The sequence below is a fragment of the Bubalus kerabau genome, chromosome 1 (assembly GCF_029407905.1).
Source record: "Bubalus kerabau isolate K-KA32 ecotype Philippines breed swamp buffalo chromosome 1, PCC_UOA_SB_1v2, whole genome shotgun sequence".
Lineage (NCBI taxonomy): Eukaryota > Metazoa > Chordata > Mammalia > Artiodactyla > Bovidae > Bubalus > Bubalus kerabau.
In genome coordinates, this window is record NC_073624.1 from 50,438,166 (window position 1) to 50,456,048 (window position 17,883).

Sequence of the window (17,883 nt, forward strand, 5' to 3'; positions counted from 1 at the left end):
TTAGCAATTTTCAAATATACAATTACAATTTGATTTTTATCCTAAGGAAAATGAGAAGCCATGAAATGATTTTGATCAGAGATTAGTATGATAACCTTGTCTTTTGTGCAATGAGCATTCACTGCGGGGACGAGATAAATCCGATCAAAGAGGCACCAAGTGGAGGACTAGCCCACCAGTTAGCACAGTGACAGGTGAAGATGATGGTGTTGCTTGTAGGAATGTCATGATGGAAATTGATTTAGCTTGGTGACAGATTGGACTGTGGAGGTGACATGAAGGGAGGTAGGTGGCACTAATCAGTGGATGGTGATGTTCATGGGGAAAGGAAACAATGGAAATACAGGAGGTGTTGGAGGAAGAAGCAGTCATGAACTCAGTTTTGGACACATCAATACGGCAACCCTGAGAATGCCTCTGTGTGCATCAGTGATCTCTGATCTCCTCTGGTAAAACATTACAGAGATGTAATTCATTCTCGTGTCTGTGTGTGAACTAGAGTGGGACCGTTAAGGTTAGAGATTGTCTCTTAGCACAGTATAGATGTTTAAGAGATGATGGAAAGGAAAGGGGGAAGAGTAAGGAGAGTGGATGGTAGGTGAAGTCTCTAGGGGAGAGCAAGTCTGTAAAGGAAAAGAACAGGTTTATCAGGCTGCATTTGGTTACATTTAACAGAAACCAGTCTGCATTGGCTTACTCAAATCAGGGATTGTTATTCTCATCTGTAAGTCTGGTGTGTCTGTGCAAGGACATTATCTGATCTGTTTCCTACTCCTTCAGTCTGCTTAGCAATACATGTCTTTTGTTCTCCGGTTTGCAAAACTGCTGCTTCTGCCACAGGCATTGCATCTTCCTAGGTGTGGGAGTGGGGGAGCGGTGATGGGTGAAAAGGGAAGAGTAGAGGGCAAAGGATAAAAATCCAAAGAAACAAGTCACTTGAGGATTTGTCTTTGAAAGAATCATCCAGGAAGTCCCGCCTGAGTATATTTCATTCTCCAGATGGTGTCAAAGGTGACCCACGGTTTCAAAGAGGGTGAAGATCACGCCCTTAACTAGGTTCATTGACAACCCAAAGTTTGAGCTCACAAGAAATAAATTTAACAAGTGATAGAATGGGTACTGCATAGTGTCTGAGGAGTATTAAGCAACAAAATAATTCCTTTAATCTGTACCATTGGTCCTTGCTCAAACCATCTTCAAAATATACTGCTGCTAAGTCACTTCAGTCATGCCCGACTCTGTGCGACCCCATAGACGGCAGCCCACCAGGCTCCCCCGTCCCTGGGATTCTCCAGGCAAGAACACTGGAGTGGGTTGCCATTTCCTTCTCCAATGCTTGAAAGTGAAAAGTGAAAGTGAAGTCATTCCATCGTGTCCGATTCTTCGCGATCCCATGGACTGCAGCCTACCAGACTCCTCAGTCCATGGGATTTTCCAGGCAAGAGTACTGGAGTGGGTTGCCATTGCCTTCTCCAGTATGCATCAAATGCAAAATATGTACTTGGTAGATTGTAGTGTGACTTGAAGCAAATTTTCTTCATCTCTTTGGGATATTTGCTTTCCTAGCTATACTATAAATTGTGAAATTGAACTGGTGTCAAGGGCTGTGATCAAGACTATGTTTTTCCCTCTGGTGAAAAACTATCAGAAAAAAATCAAAAGGCAGGATGACTTTCCTGGTTCCCCAGCCTCAACCAGCCCTTGTTTCCTGACCTACCCTCTTCCCAGAGTTCCTAGGATATAGCAGAATGCCTGAAATTTCATGGGCTTTCCATAAGAAATTGTTGACCAGTTAATGAATAATTAATCTTAACTGCTTTTAAGGGTTACATTCCCATGGGTAAATTGTAAGTTCTTAATGTAATTTATTCAAAGATCACTGAAAAGTACTGGGGCAGGGAGGGAAGTTTGCTGGGAGGTTTAGGACCACTTGAGGAATTCAAGTGTGCCATTACCCCTTAGCCAGGATAATTTCCATAGAGCAAATACCCAAATAACATACTTTGAATTGGTCCTTTCTCAGTCTCTGTTGTGTCTAGCTTGGATTCCAGCCAGACTCTGTCTCCCAATGTCAGCTGCAAGACGACATTTCCGGAAAGATGCCTATAATCGTCCTTGGCCTTGGACTCCTTCTCCAGGATTTGAGTGTCATTCTTCATGAGCCCTAGCTTCACAGCATGCTGGAATAGCTCTATGTCAAAGCCAAAGCGGTACACGCCAGGGATGGTGCAGGTGAACACTCCCGTGGTAAGATTGAAGTGGTCCTGGTCATTATGCAGGGCTTCCTTGAAGACAATGGGCTGGGAGGGGGCTGGGAGGGGATCATTCATCTTCACTGCAAAGGCAGATTTAGGGGGAGACAAGCAACTCTCAATGTCTCCCGGAATCCCAGTTGGTCCTGGCGATCCTGGAGGGCCTGGGGGCCCTAAACACCAAAGTAAACAGAAGGAAGATAGAGGAGATTTGAAGTTCATACATTTCACAGTCCATAAATGTCTTTCCACACCACCCCTCCTACTAACTTACACTCTCCCTTCAAGGATCACCTTACACATCCTTTTCCCAGAAAGTGTCTCCTCTCTGTCATTACAGTGGCAGAATCCAGCGTTTACTTTGATGGTAGCATTTGCTTACACTGAAGAGTCATCTCTCCCATTAAGTACCTATTTTATTTCCTTAAATAGATGATGAGCCAGTGCCCTACCTAATTTTGTTCCTAAAACACGATCATATGATATCCAAGGTCCAGATGATAGGCATAGTATATTTTTGGAAGCAGTGATTGAATAAATAATTGCTTGAATTGCCCTTTCAATTCGTTTCATAGGTATGATGTTTTTATTATCACAAATGCTAAGTAGTAGGAGTACTCAGGGAAGACACTGACACAGGGAACTCTAGGAATTGTAGCATTCCAGAGATAAAAAGGGACATTAGAGCAACGATTCCCCAGCTGGACTGTGCATGACAGTCAGCTGTGGACCTGTGAATGGTAGTGTCTTAGTTAATAATATGTGACCATCTGAATTGGAATTTCAAGGGGATAAAACCTGGAACCTGAATATTAACCAATGTCCACAGATGATTTAAAGGCAGTCAGGTTAAGGAATCAATGATGCTGGATCACTCTGGTGAATAATTTCCAGTGAGATTGAGATGGCAAAGTAAGTTCTCAGAATTGACTCAAGAGCATAATGCCTTATTCTCAGTTGTTTTCTACAATGCCATTTTGCTCTTGAGTTTGCAGGAAACTCAACAGTATTCCAGTGTGAATCAAGGGTGAACACAGAGTAATTATGGACTTCCCTGGTAGCGCAGCTGGTAAAGAATCCGCCTGTAATTCAGAAGACCCCAGTTCGATTCCTGGATTGGGAAGTTCCCCTGGAGAAGGGATAGGCTACCCACTCTAGTATACTTGGGCTTCCCTGGTGGCTCAGATGGTAAAGAAGCTGCCTGCCATGTGGGAGACCTGGGTTTGGTCCCTGGGTTGGGAAGATCCCCTGGAGGAAGGCATGGCAACCCACTCCAGTATTCTTGCCTGGAGAATCCCCATGTACAGAAGAGCCTAGTGGGCTATAGTCCATGAGGTTGCAAAGAGTTGGACACGACTGAGCAAGTAAGCACAGCACAGAGTAACTATGCCATATTAAAGAGTACACCAATATAATGTCTGAACTGTCATTTAGGTTCACATGGTGGCTTCTTCAGAACCCACCCCTGAAGTTTTTCTGGGGTAAAAACCTCATCATCTGCTTTAAGACTCTAGGTGTGTAGATGGGCGGGGAAGTGGGAGACCTTGGTGATTTCCCTCCAAAAACCATTATCTCTATTGTTACTGACCATCAGAAGCATCTGGATATTTCCTTGAGCTTATAGATATTTCAGTCAGAAAAAAGTGACCAATGCAATGTGAAGAAAAATGTTTTCTCACCTGGAGGGCCAGGAGGGCCAGGAGGACCGGGAGGCCCTGGAAAACCTGGAGGTCCTTGAGGATCACAGGACTCGGTAACTGGTATAGAAGTGGCATCAGCCGTGACTGATAGAACAGACAAAGCTAAAATCCAGACATCTAGAATAGGGGGTCAAATGGATAAATATTCACATAAGTTGAAAGATGGTGCTGCTTCTCTTGAAAGATTATGTTCCCAACACTGTCTAGGCAGCCAGGTCTCCCAATCTTAAGAAATAACTGTGAACTCGGTCATAAAGAGAGACTTCCCCCCACTTTCCTTCTTTTTTTTTTTAAAGTCTTTATTGAATTTACAATATTGCTTCTGTTTTATGTCTTGGTTTTTTCGGCTGAGAGGCATGTGGGATCTTAGCTCCCCAAGTAGGGATTGAAACCACAACCCCTGCATTGGAAGAAGTTTTAACCACTAGACTGCCAAGGAAATCCTCCCCCACCGCCCGCCTTCCAACTTAATGGGGTGCAATCAGGGCCAAAGATAATCTATAGTTTCCTTGTATTTGCTGTTAATATTCTTACTGAAAAGTGAACTTCTGATGACCTAGAGGTTTTCTCTAGGACACTCAAACATCCAGTGTCTTTCCCTCTCTTGTCTCTTTAAGTAAATAGTCTTGTGGTATTATCCTTATGACAGCTAGGCACCTGCAGCCCTTAACAATTAAGCATGGTGTTTCCTCAAAAACAAGTCGACTGGGGGTTTCATTTATTGATTCTACACTGCTTACTAAATGTTTTCCTTGTATCTGCATGGTAAACTTATTTTCATCCTTAAAAAACAGGATTCAAGACAGGAGGACATATGTATACTTATGGCTGATTCAGGTTGATGTATGACAGAAAACAACAAAATACAGTAAAGCAATTATCCTCCAATTAAAAATAAATAAATTTTTAAAAAAATTCAGAATTCACTCATCTTGGGATATCCTCCATGATTTCCTCAAAGGCAACTAATTGTTGTATTTTAAAATGCACAGAAAGAGAAGCTGTCAAGTGAACAGGTGGTGATGAACAAATTTATGCCAAACAGTGGAATAATTTTCAATTATTTCCAAAGACCTTAGCTTGATCCGGAAGTATTGAAACACAAGATGGTCATTGGAAATGATGTTGTTGGGTGTTTTTTTTTTTTTTTATCAGTAAAAAAGTATCACATTTCATTTTATAATGGTATATATGGTTATGTAAAATATATTCCAGGCCTAAGTGACAAAAATAATTGGTAAATAGACAGTATATCATAGCAAAATAAAAATCAGATCTTGAGAAATTTAGTTTCTCTGAAAATCTCTTTCCAAACTGTGACATAGAGATAATGAGTGTTGTGGTGAGAATCAGTGACAAATAAAGCATGTAATGCACTGTTGGCTGTAAAGAAAATGCTCAACCAGTAACTGAAAATATACAAACATGTAGGACTTTCATTGAATGACACCCCTTTACCTGCCTGAATTAAGCAGTGGTATTACAGCATAGACATGAGAAGAAAATCTGTTAAGATAGGTGCCTCTGTTTATGGGTTAGCATATGTACAAAGAAAAATTATCCTAGAAAACTGAAATTCATCTCATCAATGAAACACTGATGAAGTAACATTTCAACAGGTAAAATACACTAAAAAAAACAAAACAAAACAAAAAAAACCCAGCTCTTTGTTGAGATATAGTTTGTATACCATGAAACTCTCATTTTTTTTTTGAAACTCTCATTTTAAGTGCAAAATTTAATGATTTTAAACAAATTCCCACAGTTGTGTAACCACCACCACCATCCAATTTTAGAAGATCCCCATCATCCTCAAAAGACCTCAGGTGCCTACTTGCAATCACTCCCCCATTTCTACTTCTAGCTCTAGGCAACTCTACTTCCTTCCAAAGGCAAGCAAACCATCATCAATTTTCTGCAGCAAAGCTGACTTTCATTTATGATTTTTTTGAAGCTTCAAGTAAAAAGGAAGAAAAGTCAATGAAGACAACAATTACACTCATTTTTTAACATGTTTTCCAAAGTCATTCAGAGAGAGAAAGTGAAAGTGAAGTCGCTCAGGCACGTCCAACTCTTTGGGACCCCCATGGACTATAGCCTACCAAGCTTCTCCGTCCATGGGATTTTCCAGGCAAGGGTACTGGAGTGGGTTACTATTTCCTTCTCCAGGGGATCTTCCCGACCCACGGATCGAACCCAGGTTTCCTGCATTGCAGGCAGACGCTTTACCCTCTGAGCCACCAGGGAAGCCCTTCAGAGAGAGAGGGGAATTCAAATCCTAGCCGCCTAAGTACATCCCTTTCGTGGAATATGTCCCAGGTCACCTTCTGTTCCCTCTGCTTAATATTCAGAATGGTGCAATAAATAGCACCTTCCTTGTTAAGTGGTTGTGAGGCTTAAAGAAATGAGGTATGAAAAGGGTCTAGCACCATATATGAACGCTAAGGTGTGGTTCTTGAATATGTTCCTCCCACTCTTCTGACCTTCCTCTGAGTATACTATGCTGATTTCCCAACAAGGAAGGTTACCCCTCAAAGTGTTGGTGGTCACTAATATGACAACCCAGAACATTCATCAAAGCAGTTCTACGATGGACATACAAAAATTGTCTATGGTGTCTACATATGTGTCTTTCACGTCTCTAATCCCCTTTTCTTGACAACTTGTGAAATGGGGAAGAGCTTGATATTGTATTCATCAATGTAGAGAAGGGAAACAGAAACACACATTCCACAGTCAAATACATGAAATTTTTGCATTCTCTCTCCTTCTGTTTACTTTATATCATAAGTCCCTTGTGCTAATTTGCTATTAATTAGGGCTATTTACAAATTGATAACATAAACTTCGGTCTAAATCTAAGGGGGGTGGAAATGGAAGTTTCCACTTATATTTGCTGTATCTGATTGGAAATGCTGATATGAAATCTATCCTTTTGTCCTGTGTTGTGGCAAAATTGTATCTCAGAAGTATTATGATCATAAAACGAATCACAAGTGTTGGCAGGAGACAGTCCTTCGCATAGTTCTTTGTAACAACATATGGAATCCAATTCTCTAGTGATTACACTTACCTACACACACCATGGAGAGAGATTGTCCTCCTCTCCCAGGCATCCTGATGCAAAGATGGAAGTTGTTCTAAGGGGTATGTCTTCAGCTGCTCTGTTCCTCTTTCACTTGTTTGCCTTTCAAAGGTATGAGGAAGATGTTCTAATAAATCAATATTCTTTAATATTTAATTTTTTGCCTGTCTGAGGCCAATGACCTCAGTTGGCTTTTAACCAGAGTGAAGTTGTGCCAGCTGATGTTCAGACAGAAGCTCTATGTGTTATTTGTACCCTCTTTTTTCTTTTATGAACTTCTGGAATAATTGAGAATTTAAAACATTTTATTGATTTATTTATTTAGGTGTTAGTCCTTTTGTATTTTTCCATACACATATGCATATAACTTTTCTATTTATTTTTGCTTTTTTTCAAGTTTCTATTGTTTGTATGTAGTATTGCATATACATATGTATATCCTGTTGGAGAAGGAAAGGGCAACCCACTCCAATATTCTTGCCTGGAGAATCCCATGGACAAAGGAGCCTTGTGGGCTACAGCCTATGGGGTCACAAGAGTCAGACACAACTTAGCAACTAAACCACCACCACCACCATGGAGAGCCTATGCTTAACATAACTATTTCCTATCGAAGAGCATGTACACTGGTTATAGTGGCTCTTTAAACTTTTATTTATTTTTAATCGAATGAAAGATTCTCTAGATTCTATCAGATCAGGTCAGATCAGTCGCTCAGTAGTGTCCGACTCTTTGAGACCCCATGAATCGCAGCATGCCAGGCCTAGATTCTATAGTGCTTTACATTTTTCAAAAGTTTCACACACATGAATTCATATAATCCCATAATAACCCTTTCCTTTTTCTTAACCCCCTTCCCTTTCTCCACTGGTAACCACTAGTTTGTTGTCTGTATCTGTGAGTTTGCTTTTTTATCCACTAGTTTGTTGTATTTTTTAGATTCCACATAAAAGTGATATCATACAGCATTTGTCTTTCTCTGTAATGCCCTCCAAGTCACTCCATGTTGCTGCAAATGACAAAATTTCACTCTCTTTTATGGTTGGGTAGTATTCCTTATACAAATTATATATATATATATATTTATATATATATATATATATACACATACATTTTCTTTCTCTCCACTATTGGGTTATTATCTATACCTTTGGTTTTATTGGGTTTTTTTTTAGTATGATTTTTGTAACATTTAGCATATATATTTTCAACTTATCATAGGCTGACTCCTCAGATTTGTATCCATGAAATTTCATTTCCCAAAGATCAGGAAAAGGTAGGTACATTTGCCTTCACTCTTTTTCAACATAGGACTAGATGTTGTAGCCATTGTAATAAACAGTTACAGGAGATAAAAGGCATGCCATTCGGGAAACAAAAGAAATAAACCTGCCCCAATTGTCTATGTTAAAATTTCAAGGACTCTACAAGAGAAACTCCTAGCACTAATTAGTGAGTTACACAAGGTAACACAAGGTTAAAGGTGAGTTACACAAGATTAAAGGAGACAAGGTCAGCACACATGCAAAAATCGATCATATTTCTGTTTACTATCAGTGAACTGATTGCAAATAGAAATGAAAAACACAATACCATATATTATAGCTCTGAAGAAATGAAATACTTGTGTAAAAGTCTAATAAGACATGTACAGGATATGTATGCTAAAAGCTACAACCAGCAATCCCACTCCTGGGTATTTATCCTGGAGAAATGAAAATGCATATTTCTGTAAAAACCTGTGCATAAATATTTCAGATAGTTTTATTTGTTATAGCCCCAAACCAATGAGTCACTGTTCATGAATGGATGAACAAGCTGTGGTACATAATATAAAAAATATTAGGGAACAATGTCTTTTGGAGGGAAGGAAATGGTGAAAACTTCATCATATGGATTGACTCATTCCTTTGCAGGATGGAAAGAACCTATGTGACATATTACCTCATTGGTGCTGACAAGAAAATTCCAAACTGGTTGATTAAGATTACATTTTGAAGGAAGATCAAAACTACAATTAGGTTAGGTATTAAATCTAAGTTTGGTATCATGAGCTTTAGCACAAGTGATACCATTTTGGATCTGTGATTCTTCTATTAAATGGATCTTATGTTCATTAAGGAGATCCAACCAGTCCATTCTGAAGGAGATCAGCCCTGGGATTTCTTTGGAAGGAATGATGCTAAAGCTGAAACTCCAGTACTTTGGCCACCTTATGCGAAGAGTTGACTCATTGGAAAAGACTCTGATGCTGGGAGGGATTGGGGGAAAGAGGAGAAGGGGACGACAGAGGATGAGATGGCTGGATGGCATCACTGACTCGATGGACATGAGTCTGAGTGAACTCCGGTAGCTGGTGACGGACAGGGAGGCCTGGCGTGCTGCGATTCATGGGGTCACAAAGAGTTGGACACGACTGAGTGACTGAACTGAATGTTCATTAAACTGAGTCTCAATCACAAAGTCACCCTAATATCCATCAGCAGAAGAGTAGATAAATGGTGTAGATTAGATAAATAGAGTAGATAAAAGAGTAGACAAATAGATAAATGGTGGCATATTTGTAATGGAAGACTACATTTCCATTCAATGAAATGTTTTGGATGGATTTCACAGACATAATGATGAGTGAAAAAAGACTAGACACAAAACATTTTATATTGGATTATATCATTTATACAAAGTACAGGTATAGGCAAAGATGACAGCTTCCCAGGTGGTTCAGTGATAAAGAATCCATCTGCCAATACAGGAGATGCAGGAGATGTGGGTTCAATCCTTGGGTTGAAAAGATCCCCTGGAGGAGGAAATGGCAATCCATTCCAGTATTCTTACCAGGACAATCCCATGGACAGAGGAGCTTCAAAGTCTACTGTCAATGGGGTTGCAAAGAGCTGGACACGTCTGAGCAACTGAGAGGGAGCATCAGTTCAGTTCAGTTGCTTAGTTGTGTGCAACTCCTTGCAACCCCATGGGCTGCAGCACGCCAGGCCTCCCTGTCCATTACCAACTCCCAGAGCTTGCTCAAACTCCAGGATGCCATCCAACCATCTCATCCTCTGTTGTCCCCTTCTCCTCCTGCACTCCTGAGCATAAGCACAGGCAAAGATAATTGATAAATGATGCCGACAGTCAGAAAAATAGATTCAATGATGCAGATGTGATTGTGGATGGGAAAGGCACCAAGGAGACTTCTGGGATGACAGAAATGTTCTATGTATCAATCTGGATGATGGGTCCATGCTTGTACGCATATAAAATTAAACAGTTTACTTTAGATTTGTGTTTTACTGTATTTAAGTTATACTTCAATAATAAAAAGAAACCCACCAATATTCTTTAATTTTTTTAAATACTAATTTATGTATTTGGCACTGGGTCTTAGTTGTGGCATACGAGATGGTTAGTTGCAGCGTGTGGTATCTAGTTTCCTGAACAGGATTTGAATACAGTGCCCCTTTATTGGGAGTGCAGAGCAGAGTCTTAGCCACTGGACCACCAGGAAAGTCCCCAATATTCTTTTAAAAGTTTAGTCATCAGTAGCATAAAGATGACTTAAGTCAGTGTACAAAAAACATTGTTACTTTTATCCTCCTACTCAACCATGGATTATGTGGCTTTGATTCAATGCCTGCAAGATGGTTGTTGCAGCTGTAAGAACTGCATCTTCATTCCTTATAGAAGAAAAGGAGAAAGCAAAGGGCAGAGATCAAAGGCCAAAAACATAAGCCAGTTGAGTCAAATTCCTTTTAAATAAGACTCCTGTAAGTACCATGCATTTACATCTCACCAGGAAGGATAGTGTTTTTTGTGGCCACCCTGAATGTAATAGTGGCTGGTCAAATTACTTTTTTTTTTTTTTTTAAACTGGGTTCATTAAGGCAATGTGAACAAAATTAGCTAAAATAGAAACTGGTAGAAGGGATATTGGGTAAGTAAGCAAGTAGCAGTTTCGAGTAAATTAATTATTAATCTGAAAACTATGAAGCCACAGAAATTCCTTCACTTCCATCTTTGACCCTCTGCCTTATGTACTATCACTCATCGAATTATCTTTAGGGCGATCATTTGATGGGAAGCATCTTCATTTGGTATTTTAAGCAAACTTGCGATCTCTGCCAGAGATATTTACTTGTATATTTACATCCTTAATTCCCAAAATGGATTTGAGAGTTTCAGTGAGGTTTTCATCCCCTGGGGGTGAGGTGGGGTGTTGTTGAGTTGTGAAGTCATGATCCAATTCTGTGATCCCAAGCACTGTAGCCCATCAGGCTCTTCTGTCCATGGGATTTCCCAGGCAAGAATACTGGAGTGGGTTGCCATTTCCTTCTCCAGGGGATCTTCCTTACCCAGGGATCAAACGATCAAACCCACAGTTCCTGCCTTGGCAGGGGGGTTCTTTACCTACCACTGAGCCACCAGGGAGGAGGGGTGGGGGCAAGCAAACCACGAGCTGAATGGGGGTTTTCCTGGTGTGTTTAACAGCAACCTGGCTGGGCAGCCTCCTACCTCACTTTGTTTTTTCACCCACTTTGTGCCACCCAGGATCTTGAAATTTGGGAATCACAAGAAAATATTGATAAATTGATGAACCATGCATCTTTATTGGTCTCAGCAATTGGTAGTACATTCATTTTGTCCAAGTTGGCCATTACTGTTTTAGTAATTTGTTCATCATTTAACAGTTCTAGATGAAATATTTGGGATGTAGGAAGCTTCTTTTCTTAAATTTCAGAGTTACTTGAGGGAGAGAATCGTGCAGTTACCCCTAGCTGTCTTAATTTCCATTGAGCAAAAACCCATAAAACACAGCGTGAGTAGTTCCTTTTTCAGATTCTTCTCTGTCCAGCTTAGACTCCAGCCAGACCCTGTCCCCTTTCTCCAGTTCCAAGATGGAACTTCCAGAAGCCTGCTCGTGGCTATCCCCAGCTTCTGCTCGCTTGTCCCGGATCTGGGTGCCATTCCGCATGAGACCCACCTTGACAGCGCTCTGAAACAACTCAATGTCAAAGCCAAAGTGGTACACGCCAGGGATGCTGCAGGTGAACACACCAGTGGCGGGGTCGAAGTGGCCCTGATGGTTGTACAGAACTTCCTGGAAGACAATGGGCTGGGAGGGTCCTGGGAAAGGCCCACTCAGCTTGACGGAAAAGGCAGACTGAGGCAGGGGTGGGCACTTCTCAACCAGTCCAGGAAGCCCAGGTCTCCCTGTTAGTCCTGGCATACCTATGGGTCCTAGATTCCAAAATAAACAGAAAATAGAATGATACCATTTAAGGTTTTGTATTTTGCATAGTAAATGAATTACTTCTCCTTTCTATGCTTCTTGCCCTTCCAACTACTTTCTTCTCACTGGTCAGAGCCTAGCTCAAGCATCACTGCTTCCAGAAGGCTCACCTCTCTCCTCTAGATTTGGAAAAGTTCTGTCTCTTTGTACCACATCTGGTATTCATTGTTCCCATAGTTATAAAGAATTACCACAAAGAATTATAATCCTTCCCTTAAGCGACGGCCTCATTCAAACTGGGAACAAGAGTCGTACTTAAGTTTCTTCCTAAATGTCATACTCAGCATCATTTATAAAATTAGCACTCAAAATATGTTCAGTACGTGAGTAATTGAATGAATAAGTATATGAATGGATCTTTAGACATGTTCTGCCATGTATTTTCTTTACTATAAGACTGAGTATTAAGGATCATTATTGGAAGTTACCCAGATAAATCTAAGGATCACACTATGGCAGGAGTAAATGGAAATTCTGAACAGGGGTATCCAAACATGCCTGTTTATCAGAACAGCTGTGGAATGCCATCCAACCAGAGTCCCCCAGTCACTCAGGACTAGTCTACACTGCAGGCTTTTAGAGGACTCTCTGAGGATGGAGACTAGGAACCTACATGTTTAACAAGTCTGTGAGTGATTCTGATGCTCAGCCAGATTTCAAAACCATTGCTTTAGAAGTTGAATACAAGTCTTCAAAGCGAATGGGATCTCCATGGGAGCTTAACCAAATGTACTTCTCAGCAGATGACAAGGGAACAGGATGTCAAAGTATCTGCTGTTTCATATGCTTGTGGTATCACTGGACGAATCTCAGCTTACACCTGCCCCGTGTAATGCCAACATAAGTGCTCTACACTTCTAGAAATGGGGCTGTATTCCTATGTCTCAACTTGCACTGCACACCCAGTGTGTCTGAACAGCTGTTTGAGCATACAGATTTCTTGGGAGTTGGAGGCTGTCTTAGTAGATGAATCTTAGTACTCTACAAAATTGAGAAAAAGAGGCCAGAGTTATTCGTGACCAAAAAATGACTTATCTCAATGATCAATATTCTCGTCAGATCACCAGGAAGATTTCACTGAATCTATGAACACTGAAACCAAAGAGACACTACGGAGGCTAAGAGAGCCATTGAATTTTTTTTACCTGTATAACCAGGTGGCCCTGGAGGACCACTGAGTCCCGGAGGTCCTCGGGCTCCACGAGGTCCACACAGCTCAGAGTCTGCTGAAGACTTGACATCGGCCACAAGTAAGAGGACAAACTGAGCAAAAATCCAGAAACCTGGATCAGAAGAAAAATCAATGAAGTTTCAGATAGGTTGGGAGATGGATCAGACTCTCTTAAAGATATTGTGCTACAAATTTTGTCAACTGGCTGGATGGTTTTACCATTCCAAGAAACTGATATTATTTCGATCTTTAGTTCCATGAAGTACTACATGCACCAATGCTGTGATTTATCCAGACAATATCAGGAAGCACTTTCAACTGAGATACTTTCACGTTGAACACAATGAAATTTTTTAAAAAATCTTCTAATTTATGCTATATGAAATCAATGCTGCTTTTCAATCTTATGCAAACCTCTCATCATGGACTCAGAGCCTCCTGCCATCTGGTTAGCAGTGATCTTTAAACAATTGGTGAGAGTAATCTCACCAGAAGATATATAAGGAGTAGCTGTTTTTTGGTAAATGAATCGACAAACACCAAAGACTGAATCAGCCAACTACTACTTCCCACTACCCTAAACCTTTTACTTAGTGCAGTAGCCTTCATTCCACTTTGAAGTATCAAGCTGATAAGATCAATATGCTTGCATTATACTTGCTCCTATTAATGCGCTTGTTATATTGTCCCCTTTATGACACATTGAACCTTCTACCCCTGGTCCATGGCCCCGGGGTTGGAGATCCCTGATTTATGTCATAATGACCTTGATTTAATTTGAATGATTTGATATTGATTTCATAATGAAAGCAAAGGTCTTGCCCTGTCCCCCATTAGCTTCTATTCCTTATACTCCCTTTGCAATAGCCAATTGGCAAATTTGAGAAAGTGTCTCTATTTTTGTCCAGCATTATAGGCAGCTGCCTTCCAGAGATGTTCTAATTTTTAAAAAATAATATAAATCACATGCTGGGAGACTAAAGTGCTTTAGAAAGTGCTATCTACCAGTGCAATGGGTTAATTTCATTATGGTAGATATTAATAAGAAAACTTACCTGTAATGTTCATGGACCCGGCTCTTCCCCTTCCCCCAGGCATTGAAGTGCTTTCGTTGACCACCTCCTCACCTGTCCTATAACTTGATCACCTGCTTGTTTTTGAAAGTTTATGGTAGATGACTTAATAGATTGGTTTTTTCTCAGTATTTGATTTTCTGGTCTCCTGAAGCTGAAGTCAAAGTTAATTTTTAACCAGATAAGTCAAACATTCAAATATGCCAGGAAAGCTCATAAATTGACATTCAAAGTGAAATAGTTCTGTCCACCCATATTTGGAAGTCATCTCTTCTTGTGATGGCCAAGCCTGGGACTATTAAGCTGATGAACTTTGTTTGTTAGAGATGAACCCATCTCTGACTTCCAGGATAACAGAAATATGAGAGATGGACTATTATCCCATTTCCTCTAGTCTAAATCCATAATTTTATAGACTGTGATACTAGCCCAGGGGAGGAAGTGATTTAGTGGATAAAATTGGAGCTAAATATAGAATAATAAACACTTTTCTCCTACTTTAGAGCCCTGGAGATTTTTCTTCTGCTTGTCTCCCTTACTATCTATATTTTCTGAGAACGTTTTGCTTTTCTATAATAACCAATCTACTGACATCCTTGTGTGTGCCAACCAGGCACTCTGTGCTTGCCAAAGTGAACCTAAGTTAATAAAAATATAATTAATTGAGAATGAGACCTTGGAAATAGCTGAGGAAAGAGCCTGACAATCTTCTCTTTAAAAAGCAAAAATAAAACTGGGCAAAATTGCCACACAAAAAAATTGCAACTTTGGGAAATGATCAAAGTACAAAAAAAACTAAGAAATATTTATTTAAAAAGTTCAATGAACCTCATTAAGAACAGTGGTAGTCTATGGCTTCTTTATTGGAGACTGCTGCCGTCTAACTCCTAACTCTGGGCCTGAAGTTCTGCTGGAGTGGGGAGGGCTAGGAGGACTGGTAGGAGAGGGGATGACTTTATTTTGAGCAGTAGGTGGAAAAGCCCACACCCAGGACATTGTCAAAATAGTGTTATGAGCATCCAAAGATCAGGGAAAGCCAACATCACAGCTAGTCTGACATCTTGATAATAGTTAGAGCAAACAATGGACTAGCCAGAAATTTTAAAGATTGTTGGGGGAATGGAACAGCCAACCAGGACTTTAATAAGATAGATCCACCAAGGCAATATTCTCTTTACACTCTTCGGTAGTTGGAAAAAGTTGGAAATTTTAGTTCTGTTTCTTTCTTATCCTGATCTAATCATTGGGGAGCTTAGTCACTGGAGGGTTTTTCACAAGACTCCCCATCTTGGATAGTTCTGGGACATTACTTCTGTCTTCATTGTCTCATAAAGCAATTAAGTGGCGGCTCCTATATGAACATATTGGAAAATAACTTCTGTAGGGAAAAAGCAGCTCCTGTGTCTTAATTTCCCTTTTTACTTCTCTTACCTCTAAACTCAGCCTTATGTCTTTCTTAACATATGTTAGCTTTGACATGCTACTAAGGCAAATATAGATATACTTACAGAATATATAGATATATAGACATATGGATAGATGTATATCTCTATATCAGAGACTGGCTAGCTGTTCACCCAAACTGCTTCTCCTTCGTCTTGGTTTCATCTGGAAATCCTCTTCATCTTGCAGTTAGTAGGGACCATGCAACTGGCTTCCAGTATTGGCACTAGTAATGGGAGTCACTTTGAAGACTTCCCCACAGATTTCTCCCATGTAGTCCCATCCATCTTATTTTCTCCTCTGCCACTTTGAATGTGCAGAACCTGGAAGCACATGCTGAAGAAGATCCCCATCCACAACAAGGAAGGACTCTGGTTCTTTTACTACTAAAAAGAGATGCACTCTTTTTTCGGAAATAGCCCTGCAGAGTTTCTGTGAGCACTTTGTTCAGCTATGAGAGCTAGGTGACTATGCTACGGCAGACACTGTCACTGTTTCTAATACAATATTTGAATTCATCCTCATGTTTCACGAGGAGGAATGAGCACACCATTTGTTAGCCCTCTATTATTGGCAGGGGAAAGTTCCACTTTCGCCTCAGCCCCTTCAGTAGTACAAATAGGCTTCAGTAGTACAAATAGGAGCCTTGTGTTCATGCTCAGTTGCTCAGTTGTGTCTGACTCTTTGCAACACTATGGACTGTAGCCCCCTCGGCTCCTCTGCCCATGGGATTTTCCCCAGCAAGAACACTGGAGTGGGCTGTCATTTCCTTCTCCAAGGAATCTTCCCGACCCAGGGATTGAACCCTCATCTCCTGCACTGCAGGTGGAATCTTTACCGCTGAGCCACCAAGGAAGCCCCCGAGACAGCCAATGGGGTGAATTACAGAAAACTATTTACACGGAAGAACGCACAGAGAATAAGATCTTCAGGCACAAAAAAACTCTGAAAAAAGATGGGATGTGAATAGGGAAAGTGGGGAGAATGTATTCATCACATCTTCCCAAGACAGATGAATTGGGGTCCAGTGGACTCTAGTCGGGGTGGTGTAAACAAGAATATCCTTAGTCTTAAGGATGGGGTTGATTGAGTTCATTTCCTGATTCTGATAACATCTTTCAAGCCCCAGTTTTAATGAGAGTAGAAATGCCTTTTTTAAAAAATGCAACCATTTTTCTCAGAAGAGGGAGAGGAATAAATCCAAGATTTTAGAAAGTGAAACCTGGCTTTATTCCCTTCCAGGTTGCAGACTCATATGAGGCTTAGAGTTTCAGGGATGAATTAAGGAAACCTGAGAAATAGTGACTTCTGCTTGCTTTTATTCCTCACTGTCAGATGCTTCTAGCCACACCTTATCCCCCTTTTCCAATAACATAATTATAGCATCAAAAATATTATCATACTCTTCTTTGGCCATCAGATGTTTTTTCCAAAATTTGAGTTTGGTTCATCATTAGCTAAACCTTCACTTTGGAATATTAAAGCTCTACATCAAAGTTGAAATAGTAATTTTCAGGACTCCTGTAGGTTCAGTTCAGTTCAGTCACTCAGTTGTGTCTGACTCTTTGCAACCTGGCGTGGACTGTAGCATGCCAGGCTTCCCTGTTCATCACCAACTCCCGGAGCATACACAAACTCATATCTATCAAGTCAGTGATGGCATCCAACCATCTCATTCTCTGTTGTCCCCTTTTCCTCCTTCTTTCAATCTTTCCCAGCACCCGGGTCTTTTCCAAGGAGTCAGTTCTTTGCATCAGGTGGCCAAAGTATTGGAGCTTCAGCATCAGTCCTTCCAATGAATATTCAGGACTCATTTCCTTTAGGATGGACTGGTTGGATCTCCTTGCAGTCCAAGGGACTCTCAGGAATCTT

The 17,883-nt window shown here is 40.6% G+C and overlaps 2 protein-coding genes and 1 long non-coding RNA gene across 3 annotated transcripts in view; 1 reads left to right on the plus strand and 2 right to left on the minus strand.

The window, feature by feature from the left end:
- Nucleotides 1-177: 177 nt before the first annotated feature.
- Nucleotides 178-17,883, plus strand: part of LOC129641480 (uncharacterized) — a 35,284-nt gene continuing 17,578 nt past the window's right edge. Inside the window, exons 1-2 of the long non-coding RNA XR_008709350.1 lie at nucleotides 178-285; nucleotides 2,024-2,247. This is a non-coding gene — a long non-coding RNA (uncharacterized LOC129641480). The remainder of the gene's footprint in view (nucleotides 286-2,023; nucleotides 2,248-17,883) is intronic.
- Nucleotides 1,959-7,068, minus strand: LOC129641478 (protein HP-25 homolog 2). The gene is made up of 3 exons (XM_055566194.1): nucleotides 7,026-7,068; nucleotides 3,932-4,069; nucleotides 1,959-2,425 (listed from the first exon to the last, which is right to left on the minus strand). Exons 1-3 carry the CDS (start codon nucleotides 7,066-7,068, stop codon nucleotides 1,959-1,961), a joined length of 648 nt encoding a protein of 215 aa, XP_055422169.1.
- On the minus strand, nucleotides 11,815-14,593 carry LOC129641479 (protein HP-25 homolog 1). Its single transcript, XM_055566195.1, has 3 exons — nucleotides 14,551-14,593; nucleotides 13,470-13,607; nucleotides 11,815-12,272 (listed from the first exon to the last, which is right to left on the minus strand). Exons 1-3 carry the CDS (start codon nucleotides 14,591-14,593, stop codon nucleotides 11,815-11,817), a joined length of 639 nt encoding a protein of 212 aa, XP_055422170.1.